The 21971-nt window shown below is 49.4% G+C and overlaps 1 protein-coding gene across 1 annotated transcript in view; it reads right to left on the bottom strand.

Moving 5' to 3' along the window:
• The window catches only part of ATP6V1G2 (ATPase H+ transporting V1 subunit G2), a 28253-nt gene extending 7200 nt beyond the window's left edge, over window positions 1-21053 (bottom strand). Inside the window, exons 1-2 of the mRNA XM_069634998.1 lie at window positions 20898-21053; window positions 14518-14618 (exon numbers count right to left, since the gene is read on the bottom strand). Coding sequence (XP_069491099.1) covers window positions 14518-14618; window positions 20898-20979 — 183 coding nt within the window. The 5' untranslated portion in view covers window positions 20980-21053. The remainder of the gene's footprint in view (window positions 1-14517; window positions 14619-20897) is intronic.
• Between the last annotated feature and the right edge of the window lie 918 nt (window positions 21054-21971).

The following is a 21971-nucleotide window of genomic DNA, read 5'->3' as shown; positions in this document are numbered from 1 at the left end:
CCTGCACGCCAAAATTGATGCTCCCCAAATGAGAACATCTGAAACCCTCTCTGGGCAGATTCAAATTCCTAGATAAAAATAACAAAGGCTACACGTCAGAAGTAGTCAGTTGCACGCACACAGTGCTTGTAGCATGCCTTGCACTGATGTTACCAGTGAATCTCTAGGAGCAGTAGTTCATTCAAAGCTCTGGAAGCCTCCATTACATTAAAGCCTGCATTAGACGCAATGTTGCTAGTTCACTGTTTTCTGACCACGGGTTAAACCATGAGTTATACAATCTTACCTGTCCATTGTCTAGGGGAGGCATGGTATCACAAGTATGACACTGAAACAATGGATACACTTTGCAAAACCTTTATTGAAAATGTTGGGGATGGAGAAACTCCTACTTTGCCCTATAGCTAAGGTGGAAGTAATCTCAAATGATACAATACAGTCCTAGTGGAGTCCGTCAACTCAAAATGGCCTATTCTAACAAAACCCAATGCCTGCCCTATCTCTTGTAAAAATGAGAAAATGTATGTAAAGGAAAAGTCAGTGTTCAAAAGAATAAATGTGGATGAACCAGCTCTCCTCTCCACGTTAGACCTCACAGAGTACGGCTGTCCCTGCAGGCAGGATGACACACCCTGGCTCGGTTTCCAATACTATAAACCGTTCCAAAGCGAGGCCCGCCTGGCCTTCCACATTAAAGTCTCTTTTCTTGACTTCTTAAATAATACTTCAACACAAAGTTCACAAAGGTCCCCCTTTGTCGGGCTCAGACCTTTCACCACACAGTTCACGTAGGTCCCCATCTGTTGGGCTCAGACCTCTCACGACAAAGTTCAACACAACCTTACAAGGAGCTCCTTTCACCAAGCTTATTATACTTCGGGTTTCCCTCAGTCTGGCTCGGGCCACTTTCGGATAGCGAAGATTTTCGAATGTGCGTTGCTTTCTTTACAGACCACAACAGGACCACTTTGACTCAAAGTTCACATTTACTCTTGCTTACTTCACTTTTGCTGTTCATTTGCTTTATTGCTTCAAATAATGTATCTTTCACAGAGACTTTTGAGTGGGCTACTTCCTGTCACCGGACCACTCTGTTACTTAGTATCGCTGATCTGACAGCTGTCCTTACTTCAAAGTTCATTCATGTGACTGCCTTTCTTCGCGTCTCATCCACACGCGTGCAGCTGTTAAGCAAGGCGTATCACAGGCGCTTAGTACCTGATGTTCCTGGTGATGGTGGAGATAACGCCAGACTGCCATGGGATTTGTAGACAGGGCAACAACCTGGGACAAGCAAGAAGGCTGGGGACACAAGGCAAAACAAGAAGCAGAGGAAAGGTCTGGAGGGAAACACGACTACAAGTGCACATGTTAAGATGCAATGCACTGTGTTTCCCTGGGTGCCTTTAAGGGAACGGCGTTATAACGAGGTTTGCAATGCAAGCCGCCGTTGCCCAGGGCTTGTAAAGCCGCACATGCATGGTATCCCACAACAGGACCAATCCGGAAGCGCAATGCCCCCAGTCCATGTGACTGACGGAGCAGCCAACGCGGATAGAGATGCAGGTCCCCGCTATCAAAGAGGGAAGCCCGGGGACCCACCCCTGTGAGGTAAGTAACGGGGCATCTGCTGGGCTCCGGAACGGGTGGTGGGAGGAGCCACGCAGCGAGCGGCGCATGACACTATACCCCCTCCCAAGGAGGTCAGAAGCACCGGGCCTCTCCGGGTGCCGAAGGAAGACCCTATGCACCAGTCTGGGGGCATGGACATGCGACCGTGGCTCCCAGGTACGATCACTAGCTGGGTATCCCTTCTAAGCAACCGAAAACTAAAGTTCACCCATGCCTGATGCGAGAATCGCAGATTTCCTGAACCTCATATTCAGGAACTCCATGACAAAGAACAGTAGTTGGGCGGGTATGGGACCTCCCAAAGGAATCAGCAACAAAAGGTTTCAAAGGGGAAACATGAAAGACAGGATGGGTGTGCCATGAAGAAGGGAGCTGCAATTTGTATGCCCCTGTGGACAAACACCGAAGGATCCGAAAAGGACCCAGAAAATGAGGAGCCAGCTTAGTGGGCAGGTTCCCCAATGGGAGTTTCCTAGACGATAACCAGACCCTGTCCCCAACAGCCAACACAGGACCGGGTGTACGATGCTTATCCGCCTGCTCCTTCATTTGATCCCTCGCCATCTCCAGGAGTTCTTTGGCTAACTGAATCCCAGCAACCAAAGCATCTGCCGATGGAACCAAACTGGGCAGGTTTGGCCAGAAGGGGACCAACTTCGCATGCTGTCCATAGGTACAGTATAACAGGCTGCAATGGATAGAGGTATGGTAAGAGTTGTTATAGGCCACCTCCGATACATCCAACATAGAGAACCAATTGTCTTGAGCAGCATTGGTGAAGCAACACAGATGTTGTTTGAGCGTCTGATTGGTTCTCTCAGTCTGGCCATCGGTTTGCAGATGATACCCAGAACTCAACACACGATGTACCCCCAAATGCTTGCAAACCTGTGTCCAAAAATTTTAGAGGAACTGAGATCCACGATCAGACAAGATCTTCTCTGGAAGGCTGTGTATCCGATAAATGTTATGCAAAAAGGCCTTGGCCATCTGGGCTGCAGAAGGCAAACCAGGAAATGGAATGAAATGCGCCAGCTTAGAAAAACAATCGACCACCACCATGATGCATGTATGTCCCTGGGCAGGTGGTAGTTCCACAATGAAAACCATGGCTTCAGCAATCCCAAAGGCCTTCTGTGCTCAGTCTTAGTTTGGGCACATACATGGCATGAATTCACATACTCCTTGACCTGACTTGCCCATCCTGGCCACCAGAATTGATGAGCAATCTGTTCCTGAGTCGCCTTGACTCCACAATGCCCTCCAACCCTAGAATCATGGAATCCTTGTAGTATCGTCAAATGCAGATCCGAAGTGGGTATGTACAGACGATCCTGATAAAACAGCAAACCACCTCTCACTGTAATCTCCCTCTTACACAAGAGGCAGGACCTAGCTCGATCGGATAAGGTGTCACGTTGCAGACTATCCAAATGGGATTCCAAGGTTGCCATGAATGTCTTGGGGAGATGACTGGTGTGTCGACCGTCTGTGAAGGCCTCAAGTTTTCCACAGACCGGGACAAGGCGTCTGCCTTTCGATTCCGTACCCCTGCAATGTACCAGATGGTGAATCGTAGTGGGAAAAAAGGGCCCAACAAGCTTGTCTAGTGCTCCGACACTGAAGTCAAGGCAGGAATTGTTGGTCGGTCCGATTCTCCCCGGGAAGCGTCCCCCCAGAAGATGTCTTCACTCTTCGAAAGCTGCCTTAATCGCCAACAATTCTTTTTCAATGACAGTATAATTCCGTTCACTGGGGGACAGCTTTCGGGACAGGTATGCAATAGGATGTTCTATTCCGGTACTGAGAATCTTCTGTAGGAGAACCTCTCCGATGGCAAAATCTGAAGCATCGGCTTCCACAATGCATGGTAACTCCTGAGTGAAATGATGGAGAATGGGTGCGGAGATAAAGGCTTTCTTCAATTCTTCAAACGCTGTGTTGGCGTCGGAATCCCAGACATTTGGCACTTTAGTACTGGTGAGTCGTGTGGAATGGAAGCAAGACGGAAGAAGCCAGGGATAAAGCGACAATAAAAATGAGTGAAGCCCAGGAAGTGTTATGAGGACTTGAGATCACTAGGGGGTTTCCAATGGAGAATGGCCTCTATCTTGGCGGGATCCATCTGTGTGCCAGAGCTGCTGACTACATATCCCAGAAATTCGATTCTGTCCTGATGAAAGAGGCACTTCTCTGCTTTAGCATACAGATGATTCTTGGGTAAATGAGACAAGACTTCCTGGGCGTGTAGGATATGTTCCTCCAAAGAGGTGGAGAAAACAAGGATGTCATCCAAATAAATCCAGACATTCAAGCCAATCATGTCGGAAAAGATAGAGTCCATAAAACGCTGGAAAACCGAGGGGGCGTTGCATAAGCCGAACGGCATCACTCTGTATTCAAAGTGGCCAAAAGGAGTTTTGAAGGCCGTTTTCCATTCATCGCCCGTCCTAATCCGAACCATAGGGTATACCCCCTGAAGATCCAGTTTAGTGAAAACCTTTGCTGTGTGAAGGGATTCCAGTATGGTGTGTATCAAAGGCAAGGGATAACGGTCTTTGCGTGTTATTTCATTCAGTAGCCAGTAATCAATACAGGGTCGCAAGGTGCCCTCCTTCTTCTGTACAAAAAACAAGGGAAAGCCTGCCAATGATCTTGAGGGTGCTATATACCCCTTTGCCAAACAGTCATTCAGGTAGGTCTGTAGGGCTTCCATCTCCGGCTGAGACAAAGAATAGGTCTTTCCATGCAGTATCTCCTTGTTGGGTACAAGGTCGATTGAACAGTCAAAGGCCCTGTGTGGATGCAAAGGAATCTGTTCTGGGTCAGAGAAAACGTGGAGAAACTGATGATATACTTCTGGTACAGAGTCCAAAGAATAAAGCTGACGAGTCATGGTGACCACAAAGGGTCTTAACAAGGTAGGTGCAGGTTCGGGGACAGGTTCCCCAGTACAATGCTGCATACACTGACTGGAAGCGAAAACCAAGGTCCGTTTTCCCAATTCACATGAGGGTTATGATGTAATAACCAGGGCAGACCGAACACCACTGGGTAGGTTGCTGTTTTATCACATCGAATGAGACTTGTTCCATATGATCGTCTATTTGAACAATAAGACATCCGGTGTGTTGACAGACTGGACCGCAGGAGAGTGGTGTCCCATCGATGACTTCCACTGGGGCAGCCACCTCCTTCTGGATTACCGGAATCTTTAGCCGAGAAACGAAAGCTGCATCGATGTAGTTGCCTGATGCCCCACAATCTAGCAATGCTGTGGTCACCTCAAGACGGTCGCCCCAAGCAATCAGGATCCTCAGTACAAGTAATGATGCCGGCTGCATCGGTTCCACAGGTAGAAGGGCTGAAGTAGTGTGCCGGCTTGTCATTGCCTTCTTTACTGATGACAAGCCATCTAGTTTTCCGAACGCCTGGGAGGAAGTAGTGGGCAAGTAACCAAGTAATGACCAAAAGCTCCACAATATAAGCAAAGGCGATAGACACGTCAACGCTGCTTCTCCAATTTGGATAATAGACCTTGCAGAACACCCAACTGCATGGGTTCCGGAGACGGTTCTGTGAAACCGGATGGAACGACTGGATGGACAAAAGGTCTGGAGTGCAAGCGCTCAGTTCTCCTTCGCTCCCCACTCCTCTCAGTCAAACGGTGGTCGATCTTCAATACCTGTTCGATGAGAGCAGCCAAGGTTCCTGTTTCAGGTATATGGAGTAACTTTTCCCTATATTCGTCTCTCAGTCCCTGGATGGAACAGGGTCTTCTGAGTAATTTCCGGTCACTGAGAATCCGCTGCCAATTGCTTAAATCGATGTAGGTACGTAATGATGTCGCTACCCCCTGTCGAATCTCAAGCAGCTGATTTGAGCTGTGGCAGCCAAGTTAGGAGTCTGAAACACTTCCATAAAGGTCAGTTCAAACACAGTGAAGTCATCCAAAATGGGACTATTAGCAGCAACATAGGGAGCTGCCCAAGCCAAGGTGTTTCCTGTCAGATTTCCAAGAATGTATCCGATCTTGGCTTTTTCTTGTGTAAAATGTGAAGGCCAAACTAGGAAATGGACTTTGCAGTGATTACAAAATTCCACCAAACGCTGAGGATCCCCGTCGAACTTCATAGGAGACGTATGTGCCAGGGCTGCTTCGGCTTGAGGTGCGGCACTTGCTCCCTGGGTTACCACCAGTTAGTATAGGGCAATGGTCTCCTGTCGAAGGGTTTACATTTCCTGGCAGAGAGCCCGAAGTTCTGCCTGTATTTCTTGATCGGGATCCATGTCTGAGCTCGAGGATAGGTGTCTTAATATGTTAAGCAGGGCGTCGCGCTGGCACTTAGTACCTGATGTTCCTAGTGATGGTGAAGATGCTGGCAGACTGCCTCGTGTTATGTAGACAGGGTGACGCAAGAAACAGACCCAAGACCCACCAGGAATGAGACTAGGAACTCCTGGGTTAGTTCCCCACGCCACGGGACATCACTTCCCTGATTTATGTGGTGCAGGAACAGTGCATGCACTGGCATGGAAGGCTGATGATGTTGTCAGAGTACAGTCCAAGTAGAAGTCCAAGTCACTGGTCGAGCAGATGATAACCAACAGCAGTTTCAGGACACCTTGACTCCGGTTGAAAGCAGCAGGCAGACACTGAGAGCAAAGGATCCTCACCAGTATCACAAGGTAAGTGAGGAGCAAGGGAAGGAAGGAGCAAGCAGCACAAGAAGTGAGAAGGAGACCCAAGGGGGAAGTAATGGCAAGACAGGGAGAGGGATCAGGAATAGAGAGGGGTCAGGTCCAAGGAGCAAGAACCTGGCACCAGCAACAAGGCTGGGGACACAAGGCAAAACAGGAAGCAGTGCAAAGGTCTGGAGCGAAGCACGAGTACAAGTGTACACGTTAAGATGCGATGCACTGTGCTTCCCCGGATGCCTTCATGGGAACGGCATCATAATGAGGCTTCCAACGGAAGCTGCCATTGGCCAGGGCTCATAAAGCAACGCATGCGCGGTAGCCCACAACAGGACCAACCCGGAAGCGTTGTGCCCCCAGTCCGTGTGATGGATGGAGCCACCAACACGGATAGAGATGCCAGGACCGCGCCGTGACAGAGTTAAGCCCGGGCACCCACCCCTTTGAGGTAAGTAACGGGGCATCTGCTGGGCTCCGGAACGGGTGGCGGGAGAAGCCACGCAGTTGTTCGGCGCATATAATATTGCTACTTCAATCGGTTTAACACTCACCCGTCTCTCAGGTCGCTTGCCAACTCAGTGGCCGTGTGCGTCTCTTTCCGGGTTTTGCTATTTCCAAATCACGAGTCAAGGTTAGTATCGCAGACTTGGCCTCGCCTCCCCAAATCTGCCGTTCACCCGAGAGGGTCGCTGGCATCCTTGAAACCCAATGAGGTTTTCACTTGTGGGATCTGGCCTTCTCCACATGTCTTTCGCGGCCTGTCGGAGGCAACGACCTCCAGTAGGGAACTCTTGGGGTTTTCGGCAAGCTGCTCTCATCCCTTGGACCGTTGCTCTGCTCCAGTAGGTATGCCTTCATCCCGGAAGTTCTGCTCGTACTCGTGTTCTGCCTTGCTCAGAGTGTGTCTTTAGGTGTGGCCTTTTATTCATGCGAGCAGAACTAATTGGTATTCGGTGTATGCATTTAGAGTAAAGTGCCTGGCTCTGCCTGACCCGAATAACGGGAAATGTCCAGTACGATGCGAGAGAGTTAGTGTGGTTACTCTCAGTCACCCTCTTCTTCAGCCACTGTTTGTGTAAAATGGGAGGAGGGGGAGTTGGGACTTCAGAAAATCCTAAAAGATTGAATGGGTCACCATCGGTTGACTCACCCCCACTTCCCGAAGACCCCTCACCCAGTTGATCCTCCTGCACTGGTACACCCACAGGAACTGGATCCAAAAGCGATGCCCATGTCCAGGCCACCTGGATGACAAGTCCCTGAGTGTTAGCAGGTGAGACACCCTTTGGTTTCTCACAAATGTTTCCTAGCAGAGAGTTCGCTCACATAGATCAAAAGGTTGCAAGTTGACCATAAAGAAGGATTCTGTGCAAATTCAGGGGCGTTAAACAAATCACCAAGAGATTTTCCAGCTGCCTGTTCACATGCTGGGGAAATGGGAGATCTGGGTCCTACCCAGAGAGTGTAAGGCAGTAGCAGGAAGGCGGAAGACAATCTTAATATGGCAGCCAGGCCTAATGAAGGCGTGGCCAGCCCCCCTGGGGGTTCCCACGTGTAGAACGCAGGTGCAGACACTCATGGAGAATCCAACCTATAGGGAGGGAACAGAACCCCAGTCAGTCAGTGTGGGTTGCATGAGCAGGAAGCTCGTGTTTGGAGGTGGCTGTAGATTAGACAGCATTGAAGAAAGAAGAGATTGTAGAGGCAGGGGAGTCTGGAGAAGCGGCAACTGTGGGGAGATGGTAAGACAAAGAAGGGTGGGAGAGGTGGTAACGTAAGCAAGAGAAGCTGGCAGTCTTGAGGTGGTGACATCAATCAGTGATGGCAGAAGGGTAAAATCATGAAGGGAGGAGCCGCTGGTAACACCAGGAGGTGAAGGTGGTAGTCAGAAAGAGGGGGTAGCATTTTGAACGAAGGAGTGGTAACCCGGAAGGTGAAGAAAGTGGTATTGAGGAGGAGGGGGTAACATCACAAGTAAATGAGGGGGGATGCTAAGAGGTAAAGACAGTAGACAGGATGGGGTGATAATATCAAGGGGAGAAGAAGATAGTAATGAAAGGGGGTGGAAGTGGGGAAATGGAGGATGCATTAATCGGGAGTGATAACAGCGAAGAGGAGAAGCAGAGTAGTCCCACAGTTAGACAGAACTGGAAGGATATGCTGGGTGAGGTCAACCCTAGGCAAGAGCAGAAGGGGGGTAAGAAATGAACGAGAGTGCGCCCGGGCACATGATAAAATCAAAGTTGAGGGACGAGAAGAAGGGAGTGTCCTGGACAAGGCAGGTCTAAAGTGATAACTTCCTCCCTCCCACTGACCCATCTGCTGGCAGCACGATGCACTAGAGTTAGACTTGGGGAGCAAGCCCATGGATAGCCACAACCAGTCAGTTATCTGAAGAAGAATTTGGGAACTCCTAGAGCCACAGATGCCCAGAGATCAGAAAGGTGTAAGTCCACCCCTTTCGAATTGTGAAGGAACTGGGCGGGACATTCAGGATCGACAAGAAGCTGGTACAGCCAAGATCCCCAGAGTGAATGGGGAGGACCAGTGCTTAATTTGTGCCGGTGTTTGCCGGTCCCCAACACCAGCACTGGTTTTTTGGCACCGGAACACTAGTGGCCAGGCCGAAATCATGAGGAATCCCTGGGGGCCGGTTCCTGAAGCCCATGTGGGCTTCAGGAACCGGCCCCCAGGGCCTCGCAGGATGCCTAAATTGCAAAGGATCTGTAACTTACAGATCCTTTGCGGCCCCGCCGGCGCCTGCCCGCTGCATTCATCAAAAAAAGGTGGTAACACTGAAGTGTTACCTTTCTTTGATGAATGCCGCAGGGCGCGACACCATGGCGCCAGCCCAGCAGCCAGTGTTACAAAACTCTGCGCTCTCTGCTTGGCCAGCGCCTTCAGTTCCAAGAGGCCAAAGTGTGAAAAGCGTGCCAGAGATACGGCCAAACTGAATGTCTGCCGCCGCCGCCGCTGCTTAACCGGGGCATCGTGTTTAGAACAGACACCAAGGCAGAGTGCGCTCTGTGGGCAGAGTATGTGCGGGGCTCACGGGTGCAGTGTTCGTTTGCAGCGGACCCCGAGTTGGGGGTGCTTTATACGACGCTCCGGTTTCAGAATAAAAAGTACACTTTTTGCTTTTGGCGATAAGATTATTTTATAGTGTGTCACCCTCTCTATCAGAGGGGCATTGCCTGACCATCAATGTGCGGTGGGTGAAGGCAACGGCAGGGCCTTTGTTAACCATGAAGCCATTGCGCCGCTGTTTAACGTCTGTGTCCTGTTGTGTTCAGCCATGGCTCGTTGATCAGCCTGGTTGCGTCAACGTAGCCCAAAATGTCAGGGTGGTGTGTGGGGGTGTGTGGGTGCTGAAGCCCGGTCAGCTCAATGGTGTTACGCCACTGCCCCCAGACCACGAGATGCACGCCACTAAATGAAATCCCCATCACAAGGCTCTTATCACAAAGAAAGTTACAACATAGGGGGCTTTGCTTTCGTTCTTTCTGCACCATCTGGCAACTGATCAAAGCTGTCAAGCTCAGAATTACACTGGCAACGCCATCAACCCTGGTGCTAACTCCAGGTGCCCCTTTACAAATAGTTTTTACTGGATCCAGTTACTGGCATATAGACTTTGGATATCGATTGACCTTCTATGTTGGACGATTGATTCGAGCAACTCGCAACTGATGCTTAATGCATTTCATGGGTTTCTAACCTGTAGGATTTCCCTTAGACTTTCTTTCGCTAGACATGTGGTGTAACAACGTCCTATCCACATTCCGCCGCGCCACGGAAGCCAGTAGAAATCTCATGTAACTGGTCAATGGCACTTTCCACCAGGGCGTACCACTATTTCATGTTGAATGCCTGACTTTACCCTCCACTCCCTCCCAACTCCCTCTTCTTTTCCCCTTCCTCCTGCCCGTCCACCATCTGACATGGCTTAATCCTGCCAACGCCTGGCCCGGCCTGGTTGATCCTTTCTCACCACAAACCATCAAAGAACTTATTGCCTGGGATAGGTGCACCCCTGGTCCTGCTGCTCTCCCAGCGGCTGTCTCTCAAGGCTCGGTACTGGGTCCTCTGCTTTTCGCACTCTACACCTCCTTCCTTGGCCAACATAGCTCCTTGTTCTCATGCCACCACTTTACGAGCAATACCCACATCTTCTTTTTTTCTCTCGCCTCCTTGTCATCCCCAGACCAGTCCCTGGTTCTCCTGCTTCCTCCTGTGTCCAGAGGGAAGACCTGTGTTCCCATGTTTCATTGCATTGCATTAGCTGGGGCTGTGGTGTGCAGGGAGGTGTAGTTTACATGTTTGATGTCTGCTGGGAGGAATATTACATTACTGTGAGCGAGTGGATTCCCTAATCTGTGTGTAGTGTGAATGAGCATAGAATTTGACACCGTTAGCAGGGAGTGGTTAGTGGAGGGCACGACTGGCAATTAAGTGTCCCTCCTAAGTGTTGCTGCTTTCCCTATTTTGCCAACCTCTGAAGCCTGAAAGTAGATGCATGCAGGCTTGGCATGCGCCAACTTTGCACCAGACCTGCAGATGAACTTAACTGGTCTGCTTTTAAATCTCAGTCAGTAGTTTAATGGTATCCACTACAGAATAATTACTCATTTTACCATAGCCGATTGATAGCTCTGTCGGTTGAGTGCTCGCTGCTGCGATGTGTGTGTGATCCGCAGGTTGCAGCTTTGAATCCCCAGCAAGGCCAGCCTTTCATCCTTCCGAGGTCGATAAAGGAGTACCAACACAGGTACTTACGCCATTACCCAGCTATTGCCATCTTATGGTTGGGTACCACCTTTATGGCAGTACCTGGCAAATGTCTATCCCACTGAACTAACCCGGGCCGCCGTTGCCCGCTGGCTCTGGGGCCGGCATTATGGGGCCAAGATTTTTTGGGCACTGGCACTTATTATTTTACAAATTAAGCACTGGAGAGGACATTATGCGACCTCCCAGTGATGGAGAGGCCCAATTAAGATTGAGGAGAAGAACCATCCTGAGAGATTTGGGGTTTTGGAAAATCCATTTTTACTTTAAGTGAGCTTAACTTGTACATATTTCCCTGAATAAAATCTTGAATTTGAAGATTTGGTCTTGGCAAACTTCTTGGTCCCAGGCAACCACGTGAAGACGCAGATTTGTGACATGAAAAGATTCTTTTACTTTTGCCAATTTGCATTAGAGAGGTCCTGTTTGGTACTTTGGCCCGGGACAGTACATACATGTGAAACCACATTAACATCCAATGTGACTACTCTTACATGCTATCATTCCAGCATTACGCATTTTCCAAGTACCAGTTTCAATAAAGTCCATGTATTAGGCTTGTCTAACATTGTGAAAGGGGCTCTTTACACATCTTCACTTCCTTAGACAAGTGCTTGGATTTCTACCCACTCACACAGCTCTTCCAATCAGAAAAGGCTCATTGTATTCTCTAACACTTTGATCTGAATCTGCTTTCCACAACTATACATACATTCGCACAGTAGACCATGCTGAGCGGGACCAAGCCTGATTTGCATATGGTGTGTCTCCTTGTGTAATGGCTTGGCCAGTGAAGAACGATCGATGGTCTGGAGGGTTGCCCAGAGCACTGCCAGAGGTAAAGATTAATTCTAAACCTTCCAGCCATTACCTCCTTTGTTTTGCTGATGTCACCCCAAGTGCGACGGGTATGGCCAGACATGGGTCCCCTGCCTGCTGGGCCTAGAGACCCAAGCTACTGCTCACTAATGAGGCCCAACAAGGCCGAAATATGTCTGGGGATGCGTGAGGTCTCATGCAGAAGGGATGTGAAGAAAAGGTTCCGGCTGGACTGCCCCTTTTTGAGGGTGGGACCAAGCCTGATTTGCATATGGTCTTTCCCCTTTTGTAATGGTTTGGCAGGTGAAGAGCGATGGGTGGTCTGGAAGGTTGCCCAGAGCAATGCCAAAGGTTAGGATTAATTCTAAACCTTCCAGCCGTCACCTGTTTTGTTTTGCTGATGTCACCCCGAGTGTGATGACTATTCCCAGACGTGGGTCCTGAGCCTGCTGGGCCTAGAGATCCAAGCTACTTCTCAATCATGAGGGCCAATGAGGCTGAGACATGTTTGGGGACGCGTGTGGTCTCGTGCAGAAGTGATGTGAAGAAGCAGTTCGGGCTGCACTGCCCATTTTGGGGGTGGCACGAAGCCTGATTTGCATATGGTCTTCCTCCTTCCTGTAATGGCTTGGCAGGTGAAGAACGGTGGTCTGGAGGGTTGCCCAGAGCAATGCCAAGGGTTAAGATTAATTCTAAACTTACGGTTCCTTTGGCAGGGAGGCAAACACAGGGTGGCGCTGGACACACTCCAAAGACCCTACGAGAGGGGAGGAATCAAAGTCCCCAATTTCGAATTGTACTACCTGGGAAGCCAACTAAGGCATGTGATGCGATGGATGGCTGACGAGACCTCCTCGGACACTAGGCTCCTCCAACCTGCATTGCCCAACCTCCTCCTGAGGGACCTACTATGGGTCCGGAACAGACACACACAGCCCTTCCCATACCTAATCAAACTTGGAATAAAGCTCTGGAACAGAGCGTGCAGAACTGTGGGGCCAGCCGATCCCTTCTCACCACAGATCCCCATCGCGGCAATTATGGCTTATCAGCCATGGGGCTCTCTCGAATCACGCACCCAGTGGGAACCCTACGGAGTGGCCACCTTGGGAGACCTAACAAGAGACCAAGAGATCATACCCTTCCCTGACCTTGCTGAGACTACGGGATTACCCGCTGGCCAATTTTTGCTCCATAGGGCAGTGACACAAGCCATAATGGTCAGATGGCCAGAGGCTACCACCCCAAAGACGGAAAACGTGGTCATAGAAACACTATTAAACATAGCCGAAGGCGGCCATGAAACCTCGCGATTGTACGAAACCCTGCTCCAGGGCACGACAAACAGCGAGCTCAAAAGCAAAGCAAAATGGGAAATCGAACTTGGCCAAGACTTTGCAGATGCCGAATGGGAGAAAATAACTCATTACCACAAAAAAGTTTCCAGGAATGCCCGTTTGCAGCTCATTCAATTATACATCACCAACAGAGCCTACGTAACACCAGAGGCCATATCCAATTTCAAAGGAGCTGAGGCCCCGGTATGCCCCAAATGTAAGGAGCCGAGAGCGGGTATGACGCATATGTTCTGGGGCTGCCCGGAGATACTCCACTTCTGGACACAGGTTCAGGAGAGGGTGGCGGACGCAGATATTGAGCTAGAAGTGAACAACCCGCAGCCTGCATCCTGGGCAGATGCAAACGCAACCACAAAAATAAACCTCTAAACAAGCTCAAAGATCTGATTTACATAACTGCGAAGAGACGCATAGCCATGGGATGGAAGAGCCCAAGGGCCCCGTATGAGGCACTGTGGTGGGGGGACCTGACGAAATGGATAACGGCGGAGACCGGCGCGTGGGAAACGGCAATCCTTGAACTGAGGCTGGACTCCAGTGGAGAACTGCATCGTTGGGTGGCTTTGACAGAGCCTCTACTGCATCCTAATAACTCTGACGATACCTCGGACGGTTCGGACTGTCCTAGCCATCAATCCGGCCCATCATAATTGGAAGATAATGTTGACTGTGGTCTTGAGTTGGGGGTTGGGGGGGGATACGTAATTCTCTGATTAACGTCTGATATTACAAGTGATGCATACTTTGTTTGTTAAACTGTTAAAACCAATAAATAAAGTTTTAAAAAAAAAAGATTAATTCTAAACTTTCCAGCCATCACCTCAATGCTAAGCGCCCATATACCCCTTGGTCAGGAGCGCTCTACAAATAAATAAACTAAACTAAACTAAACTAAACCTCCTTTGTGTTGCGTGTAAGGTCTTGGTCAGTGGCCCAGCAGGCAAAGGCTCATTCCAGCAGACAGGATACATTGTGCAGCCAGACAAATTCCCTCGCCAGTGTTTGGGGGGGAAAGTATTTTCTGCCCAATGGGCAACAGTTGGGATGTGCTAAGAGAAGGGCGGTCTTATTAGCGGACTGGGTTGCTTAATTTATGGGAAGAGGTAGAAGCAAACTGGGCTTGATTGTAAATAAAGAGCGCTTGGAGGCATAAGCAAGTCTTCTGCAAAGCAAAGCACTCCATGAGGTTGGACGTGCGTATCAAGGGGCGTGCCATACTCACCGCCTGCTGCTTGCGCTGGAACTCCTTCTCGCGCTCCATCCTGTACTGCTCAATCTCTGCCTGCGCCTCCTCCTTCGCCTGCTTCAGCCTGCGAGCTTTGCCTGTGCGGGGGAAGGGGAGGGAGGGGCAAGAGTATAGGGAGAGACAAAGAGGGGAAGACTGTGAAAACAAGACCTGACAAACCTGATAGGTCTAGTTATGTGTACTCAGGAGGATAGCTCAGGGGCAACACGCTTGCCATGGTAACAAGCAGGGGTGGACTGGGAACTAAAAGAGGCCCTGGAAATAATTACTGGGGACCAAAAGAGGCCCTGGAAATGAACTTCAAAGTGGCGCTATGTTAGACATTTTCAGCAAGCCCAATGCTTTTCCTATGAGAAAATTTGGAAATACCACACAAAAGAGGCCCAGGGTGCAGAGGCCCACCGGGAAATCTCCAGAGTTCCAAATAGGCCAGTCCACCCCTGGTAACAAGGCGATGCAGAGCAACACAGGTTCGATCCCGAGTCTGCGCTTACAAACCTCTAGGTATTAAGTGCGTTATAAATAAACAATTAAATAAAAAAATACTGACACACTGTGTGTACCTGTGCTTTCCAGGATTTTTGCCCGATGTCTTGCAGTGGAGAGGTGCAGGGCCCTTCCTGCCTGAAGACTGAACTGTGCAACTTTGCATTAGGCAGTGGCGTGTCCAGACTCGGGGTGACTGGGGAGGCCCAAGTGGGGCACAGACTTATGCGGGGGTGGCATGAAGTACGAGCGCGCACACACATAATGATCATAGTTTAGGATAATGGGGTGGCACCTGGGGTGGCCAATCAGATTCCAGGGGTAGCACGTGCCTCTCCAGGCCCCTCCCTGGACACGCCACTGGCAATAAGGGGACGGCGCGCAACCCACCACACCGCAACATCCCATTGGATATTCAGAATGATCCAAACACTATGAAAGTAACCTCGATTGGACACACAAAAAATAAAAAGAGAGAGGGAGGGCGAGAGAGTGTGATAGAGAAAGACAGTGTGAAAGAGAATGAGAAAGAGTGAGAGTGTGAAATAATTTAAAAGATAGGGATGGAGGGAGAGAGAGCGTGATAGAAAAAGACAGTGTGAAAGAGAATTAAAAAGAGAGGGAGGCAGATTTAGGAGGAGGGAAGGAGACGTGAGAGAGAGAGAGAGAAAGACTGTGAAAGTGAATGAGAAAGGGAGGGATGGAAATAGATACTAACATACTCTACGATTTTGGGGGTGGGTGTTAATCCATGTTAAAATGGTAGAGGGGTGAGCAGGGGAGTCATGGTGCAAAAGGGACAGACTTGTAAAATGTGTTAAAAAAAAAAACACAGTTCTAAAATAACCCTTTTAGGGCAATGTGCACCAATGCCATAAGCCACTCGTGCAACAAGAGTCTGATTCTGGTGCCAGGTTCCCATCCTGAATGGAACCCTGGGATTACCAGTATGCAGAATAACCTGAACCTAAAAACATGGCAGTGTAAGAGCATGCACCTGCTTGTAGTCATTGCGTCAGGCTGGGTGCAGTTGGATGCATTCATCCCGTTTCTAACCACCTACAATTCACACCCCACCCATAAGCGAAAATAAACACCCCAAATGTCCCGCTGGCTGCTGGGACTGCAGGCATCCAACGTTCATGGAAATTGAATGGGCTTCAGTTCAAAACAAAACAAAATATTTAAAAGTTCCAGCCGGGGGCAGAGACTCGTGCGCTCGGAATGTCTCTGGGCCTGAGCGAGGGGCAGCTGGTCGCCGTGGATGCCGTGCTGTGTGGAAGGCCAGGAAGTCGGCTCTTGGTTCGCCCATCTTTGAAATCCAGGGAGGCAGTTTATGCCAGATTTCAAATATGGGGAAATCCGACCCTATTTAGCACCGGGCAGGTGAAATGATCACATCTACAGGACTGTTTCAGCACCTGACTATGCTCGTCCTTTTTGCATAGACTTGCATAATAGCCTGGCAGCTAAGGGGTTAAAACATGGCCTACGCTTGAGTGCCGCAGGACGCCCCCTGCTTGGTCTATTTCGATGGTCGCCTGAGCCTTCATTTGGGGATCAGAAAGGCTGTGTTGGCAGAGCTGTGCCCATGCCGGGCACACCGATTCACACATACACCGAGCACTAGAGCCGCGAAACGTCCACACACGCGAGAATGCCGGGCACACCTTGTCCTGGGCCTGAGCAGGGCAAGGCTGCAGCACTCGCGTGAGTTTGGGTGCTCGACAAAGTGAAAGTAACGCGTGCCTTGAAGCTGTGCCCCTGGCCACCACCCCAAACTCTTCAAAGGTACATATATGATAATGATGTGTTGTTATTTATACAGCGCCTTAATCCAAAGCGCTTTACAGAGCACATATTTACAGACAATGTCACCCAACCGAAATTGGTATTCATTTATCGACCTCGGAAGGATGAAAGGCTGAGTTGGCCTTTCCAGGATTCGAACCTGCGACCTGCAGATCACGCTCAGATCGCAGCAGCGAGCGCTCAACCCGCTGAGCTATCTTACCGACCTGCTCAGCACCTTATTGTTATTAAATGCGCCCCTCCGCTGCGGACACTTTTAATAACAAAAGGCGCCATTAGCTCCCCACCACGTCAGCTCGGGGGAGTCTTTTAAGGGCTCCCCCGAGCTGGCGTAGTGGAAGTAGGCATGGCAGGCGCCTCATTGTTATTAAATGCGCCCATGGCGGCGGAGCACATTTAATAATATTCCTCGCCGGAGCGTGGAGGTTAAAAAAAAAAGAAAAAGGTGGCACATCCTGGCCCCCGCCACCCCCTCCTCCCTGCCCCGCCCCGCCCTGCCCCCTGTTGACCAAGGGGGCGTGGAAGGAGGGGGGGTGCCGATTCGCCCAGGGCGCTGCTGCCCCTAAGGCCGGCCCTGAGCCTTGCTAGTAAATTGCGGCCCCATCACATTGGATGCGGATAGCAAGGCCTTCGCTGTATTCATTTTAGAGAAATTAGAGGCATAGGTGAAGAAAAACAATATTTTAAGTACATTTCAGACAGGTTTTAGGAGAAATATGGGGACATACATTTTGATATATGTTGAAAGGTATATGGTGAAATACGTTGACATTTTTCTTCTTCCATCCTTATTTCTTTTTATGATATTCTATTTTTTACTGGATAATGAATGACACTGATGAGTGAGTCATCTGAGGAATTATTTGCTGTAAGATTGTTTTATCAAACGTTTTTGTCTCCGTGTGTCTTGTTAATTGATGTTTTTCTTTTGCTTTGTTTTTGTGGAAAAAGTCAAACTTTGACTGTGTCACAATAAAAAAAATAAAAAATGGGGACCGACTGCAACGTTTTTTTAATGCTTTGTATACAAAAATTGGTTTGGGGCGCCGCAGCCGCCCCTATATTTGCCGCCTCCCTCAACTAAACTACTGTTTTTGCCGCAGCGGACGGAAACTTGCTACGGTCCAAATCGGACCGTTTGGCGTTGCCGTGAGGGTTACTCAGCCTTTTGCTGTATTTACATCAGAGGACCTCCATTCAGGTTAAATGAAATAACCTTGGTTCTATGTCGGGGGTAATAGAGACATACTCAGGATTACGGCAAGGGTGCATTTTAGCACCCTGACTTTTTAACCTGTACATTGCAGACATCAGGGAGTTTTTAGGAAAAATCACTTTCATTCCTTCGGGCATGGATAAGATCAAATTATCCTGGGTTGCCTACGCTGATGACTTTATTCTTTTGGATAAAACCCCCATTTTAAAAAAAAATCGTAATTGTTTTTATGGCTAGACAAAGTTAACCTTTAACAAACAAACCAGGTTAGAACACCCCCATCGGTTTACAACACTTAGTAAGAGTGTTTGAAAGTTATATGAACATAAATATGTTGAAAATTGATCCTAAAAAGACAAAAGTGCTAAAATACTGTCAGAAAAATCAGAGCTGTAAATTTGCTTGATATCTTAACAGGATACGATTAGAGACCACAGATAATCTTATTTACCTGGGGATACCGATCTCAGCATATCCACATAAACATTTTTTGTGATCTGTTAAAAAAAAAAAAAGTATATCTTTGGCCGCTCAGATGAAGTACATACATAGGAAGTATGGGAGACATTCTTTTGAATCCGTTATAAAATGTTATGACGGCAAAGCTTTTCCCACGCTTCTCTATGGGAGGGAGGTACTCCCTATTAGGCTGGTGACGGAAATAGATCAGTACGTAGCAATACCGTGGAGGAGGGTTTTATCTCACCTCCCGAACTGTGTGCCATTGGTGGGAATAGGGACTTCACTCGCTACTGAGCGGGGTCCAATGGAAGCAGCTGGCCTTTTTTCGTAAATTGGTATGCCCGTCCCAAGACTCGACGTATTCACATCTGGGCGCAGTGGGTCTGTCATCTAGTGGGAATCCTGTAAGCAAGCTTGCAGATTGAATATTGTATAGAGCGACTTGCTGACTTGGATCAACTATTGGAAGCTCTAGAATCCAATCCTGGGAAAATCAAATTGGCTGTACGTCTGAGGGGTGTGGAGAGGAAATAGTGATGCATAAGTTGTATGGTCAACTTTGTTTAATGCTCAAGAGGGCAGGGATGGTGGAACTGTATGTGCTTAGATTTCCAGATACGAAGCAGCGGAATGAATTTCTGCGGTTCTGTTTGAATGTTCGGATTACTAACGAAATAACATGTATATTGAGAGCTCTTTCGAAGGACTTAGCTTTCTGTCGATTTTGTAAGAACCAGGAAGTGATTGAAGATCTGAAGCATTTGCTGTTCTTTTGCTCTCTCATGGTATTGCCATTTTGGGCAAGTTTGTTAATAAGTTGGCATGGGTGAATGTGGAGAACCTTTGGCTGGCCATGTTGAGTGGCAGCATTGTTGCGTTAAACTTGGCAGTTAATAGATTCTTTAAATTGTGCAACCTTTCTTAGTAAGAAGAAGGATGTAGCTAATCTTAGGTTTGTACATGTTGTTTAGGGCATGATAGGTTTCCTTTTAGAATTATATGTCTTTTGGAAATGTTAATATGAGAATATATTATGGATTGCAACCTTATTTTATGGAAGCATCACATGGGAATGTTCTATGTTGGTGCATTGTACAGTTTTGATTTTAAAACCATGCACAATAACGTGTTGATTGATAAGTTAACACCTGGAGGACTTTCTTTGGACAGCAAAAGCACATTTAAAGTGATAAGGTCTTTAATTAGGAAGACAGGTGCCTGCCAGGGGAATATGCACAAACTAGTAGCCCTCCTGTGCAGGAGGTTAATGGCTACAAACTATCACTGGACAGGTAGGAAGCAGTGGGGGCGATACCCTGAATGAGCACTTAAGAGAAGCTCTTAAGCACACTGGGCCCGGGTCATTTATTTACAGTGTGAAAGTGATTTACTCATTTGAATTGTTTACAGCCAAAGTAAGAAGGGAGTGTGTTTTCATTCACATGCAGTACTTTATTTAGAAACTGAACCAGGGGAGCTTTATTTACATTATGCAAACAATACCATCTGAGGCAGTGTTGAGTGACCCAGAATGCATGCCATCGTTTGGGACAGATGGCACTGGCCGAAGCCACACGCCCCTCCTCCTTTAAATGACAATTTGAACACGCGCTCTTTCCAGAATCCCCCCCTCCCCACACAAACTGATTCGATGTTGCATTCTGTTGCCCCCTTACTGGGTTTATCATCTTGTATCCCCACCTTCTCCAGCACCCACTGGGCACCCCTGCCCCCCCCCCCCCACATGAACAGACGGGAGGGTCATCGCTCGCTTATTATAATCCACGTCCTCGCCACTAAAACCACTCTCCCCCCTCCCTCGCCGTCTTGCCTCTCTGCCCCCGCACCCCATCCAGGACCCTGCCGGCAGTGTGCACATGCCGCATCATGTGGGCACCGCAAATGATGTCCACACGGCACAACACACCAGGACAGACACGAGCAACAGCACAACGCAGCGTCACGTCCCTCCCGCCCCATGCTGAAAAACACCAGCCGGCCATTCAAGATGCATAGCGGGCAATAACCCCATCTTCGTGCCCGCTTGCTGTCGGCGTCAACGCTGTAGATGTGCTTTTACCAGGCACCTCAACCGCCCCCCCCCCTATCTGCGCCATGCACAGGGCGTGCGTCGTTTCCTCAAATCTCCCCACAAGAAGCAGGGTGTGGAGTCGGGGTCCCCATCTCCCTTGAGATGACAGTCGCCCTCCTTCTCCTTGGACCCCCTCCCCCTCATCTTTGCTGTTTTCTTGTCCACCCACCGCCTGGTCGCCCACATCTCTTCTTTCGCATCACCTTGGCCCCCGCCTTCCTTCTCCCACAGCCATGGGCTCCCTAGCCACGGTGCCTTCCTCTCCCCACCCGTGGGAGACCCCCTTACGTTTGCGGGCCTCGGCCACCTTCTCCGCGGCCCTCTTCTCGGCCTGCAGCAGCTGCTGGATGCCCTGGGACTGGCTCGCCATCTTTGCTTCTCTGCAGCCTGGGTACCAGAGGAGGCAAGGATGCAGGAGGAGAGGGGAGGGGGCGGAGGAGGATGGAGGAGGGGGGGCTTGTAGTGGGAGGGCCCAGGCCGTGCGACAGGCAGGTGACAGGCTCCCTGTGTGGCTGGCTCGCAATCTATGCAGCCAACTACACACCTCGAGACCGCGCTATAAGATATGCATCGATACAAAACACTGCCCTTCAGAATCGCAAGAACGACTCCCAGCGGATGCACCCATCCGCCATCACAAGAAACAGAGAACCGTGAAACACACACCTCCCTAAACATCCACTGCCTCACAAGATGCACACACAGCACGTACGCACGCGCGAGAAACGCACACTCGCACAGATATCCTGTACAACAAACACAGACGTCTCCCCACAACGCGCACGCCATCCCAACAGACACATACCCCGCCTCAAGAATACACACAAGACCAAAATAAACATGCAAGTTTCCACTCACAAATGCTCCCCACATCCAATCCCGCAAGGCAGACATCCCTCACACACACACACTGCATGCACAACACCACAGCATAGTGATACCTTTAATAACATGTCCATTCACCCACTTTCCCTCATCCCTCTGGAACAGCCTCCCTGCCTCTCTGAAACTCGAGCAGAACGGTCTCTGGTTCCGGAAGCACCTCAAGACCTTCCTCTTTGCTTCTGCCTTCTCTCTTCCTTTCCCCTGCTGAACTCCTGCATGATACTGCACTGGTCACCTGGCTACCCTCAGAACCTCAGGCCCAGGTCCCTGCCCCCCCCCCCCCCAGTTGCACAACTGCACCGCCTCCGGGTAACCCAGCACTTGGGGCTGTATCTGGTAACCTACAGTCCCCTTACCAGCACTTCCCAATCAACTGCTGCCTGCACTTAACCCTTGCACTGCCACTTGCTGGCCGCACTTCCTTTTGTTGTTTTTGTTTTGATCTTTATCTTTGACCCTACGCCCTGAACTTCTCCC

Source organism: Ambystoma mexicanum, chromosome 13, assembly GCF_040938575.1.
Source record: "Ambystoma mexicanum isolate Mex_15411 chromosome 13, UKY_AmexF1_1, whole genome shotgun sequence".
NCBI lineage: Eukaryota > Metazoa > Chordata > Amphibia > Caudata > Ambystomatidae > Ambystoma > Ambystoma mexicanum.
Note: the sequence above shows the minus strand (reverse complement) of the source record. Positions and strands in the feature narration are given on the sequence as shown.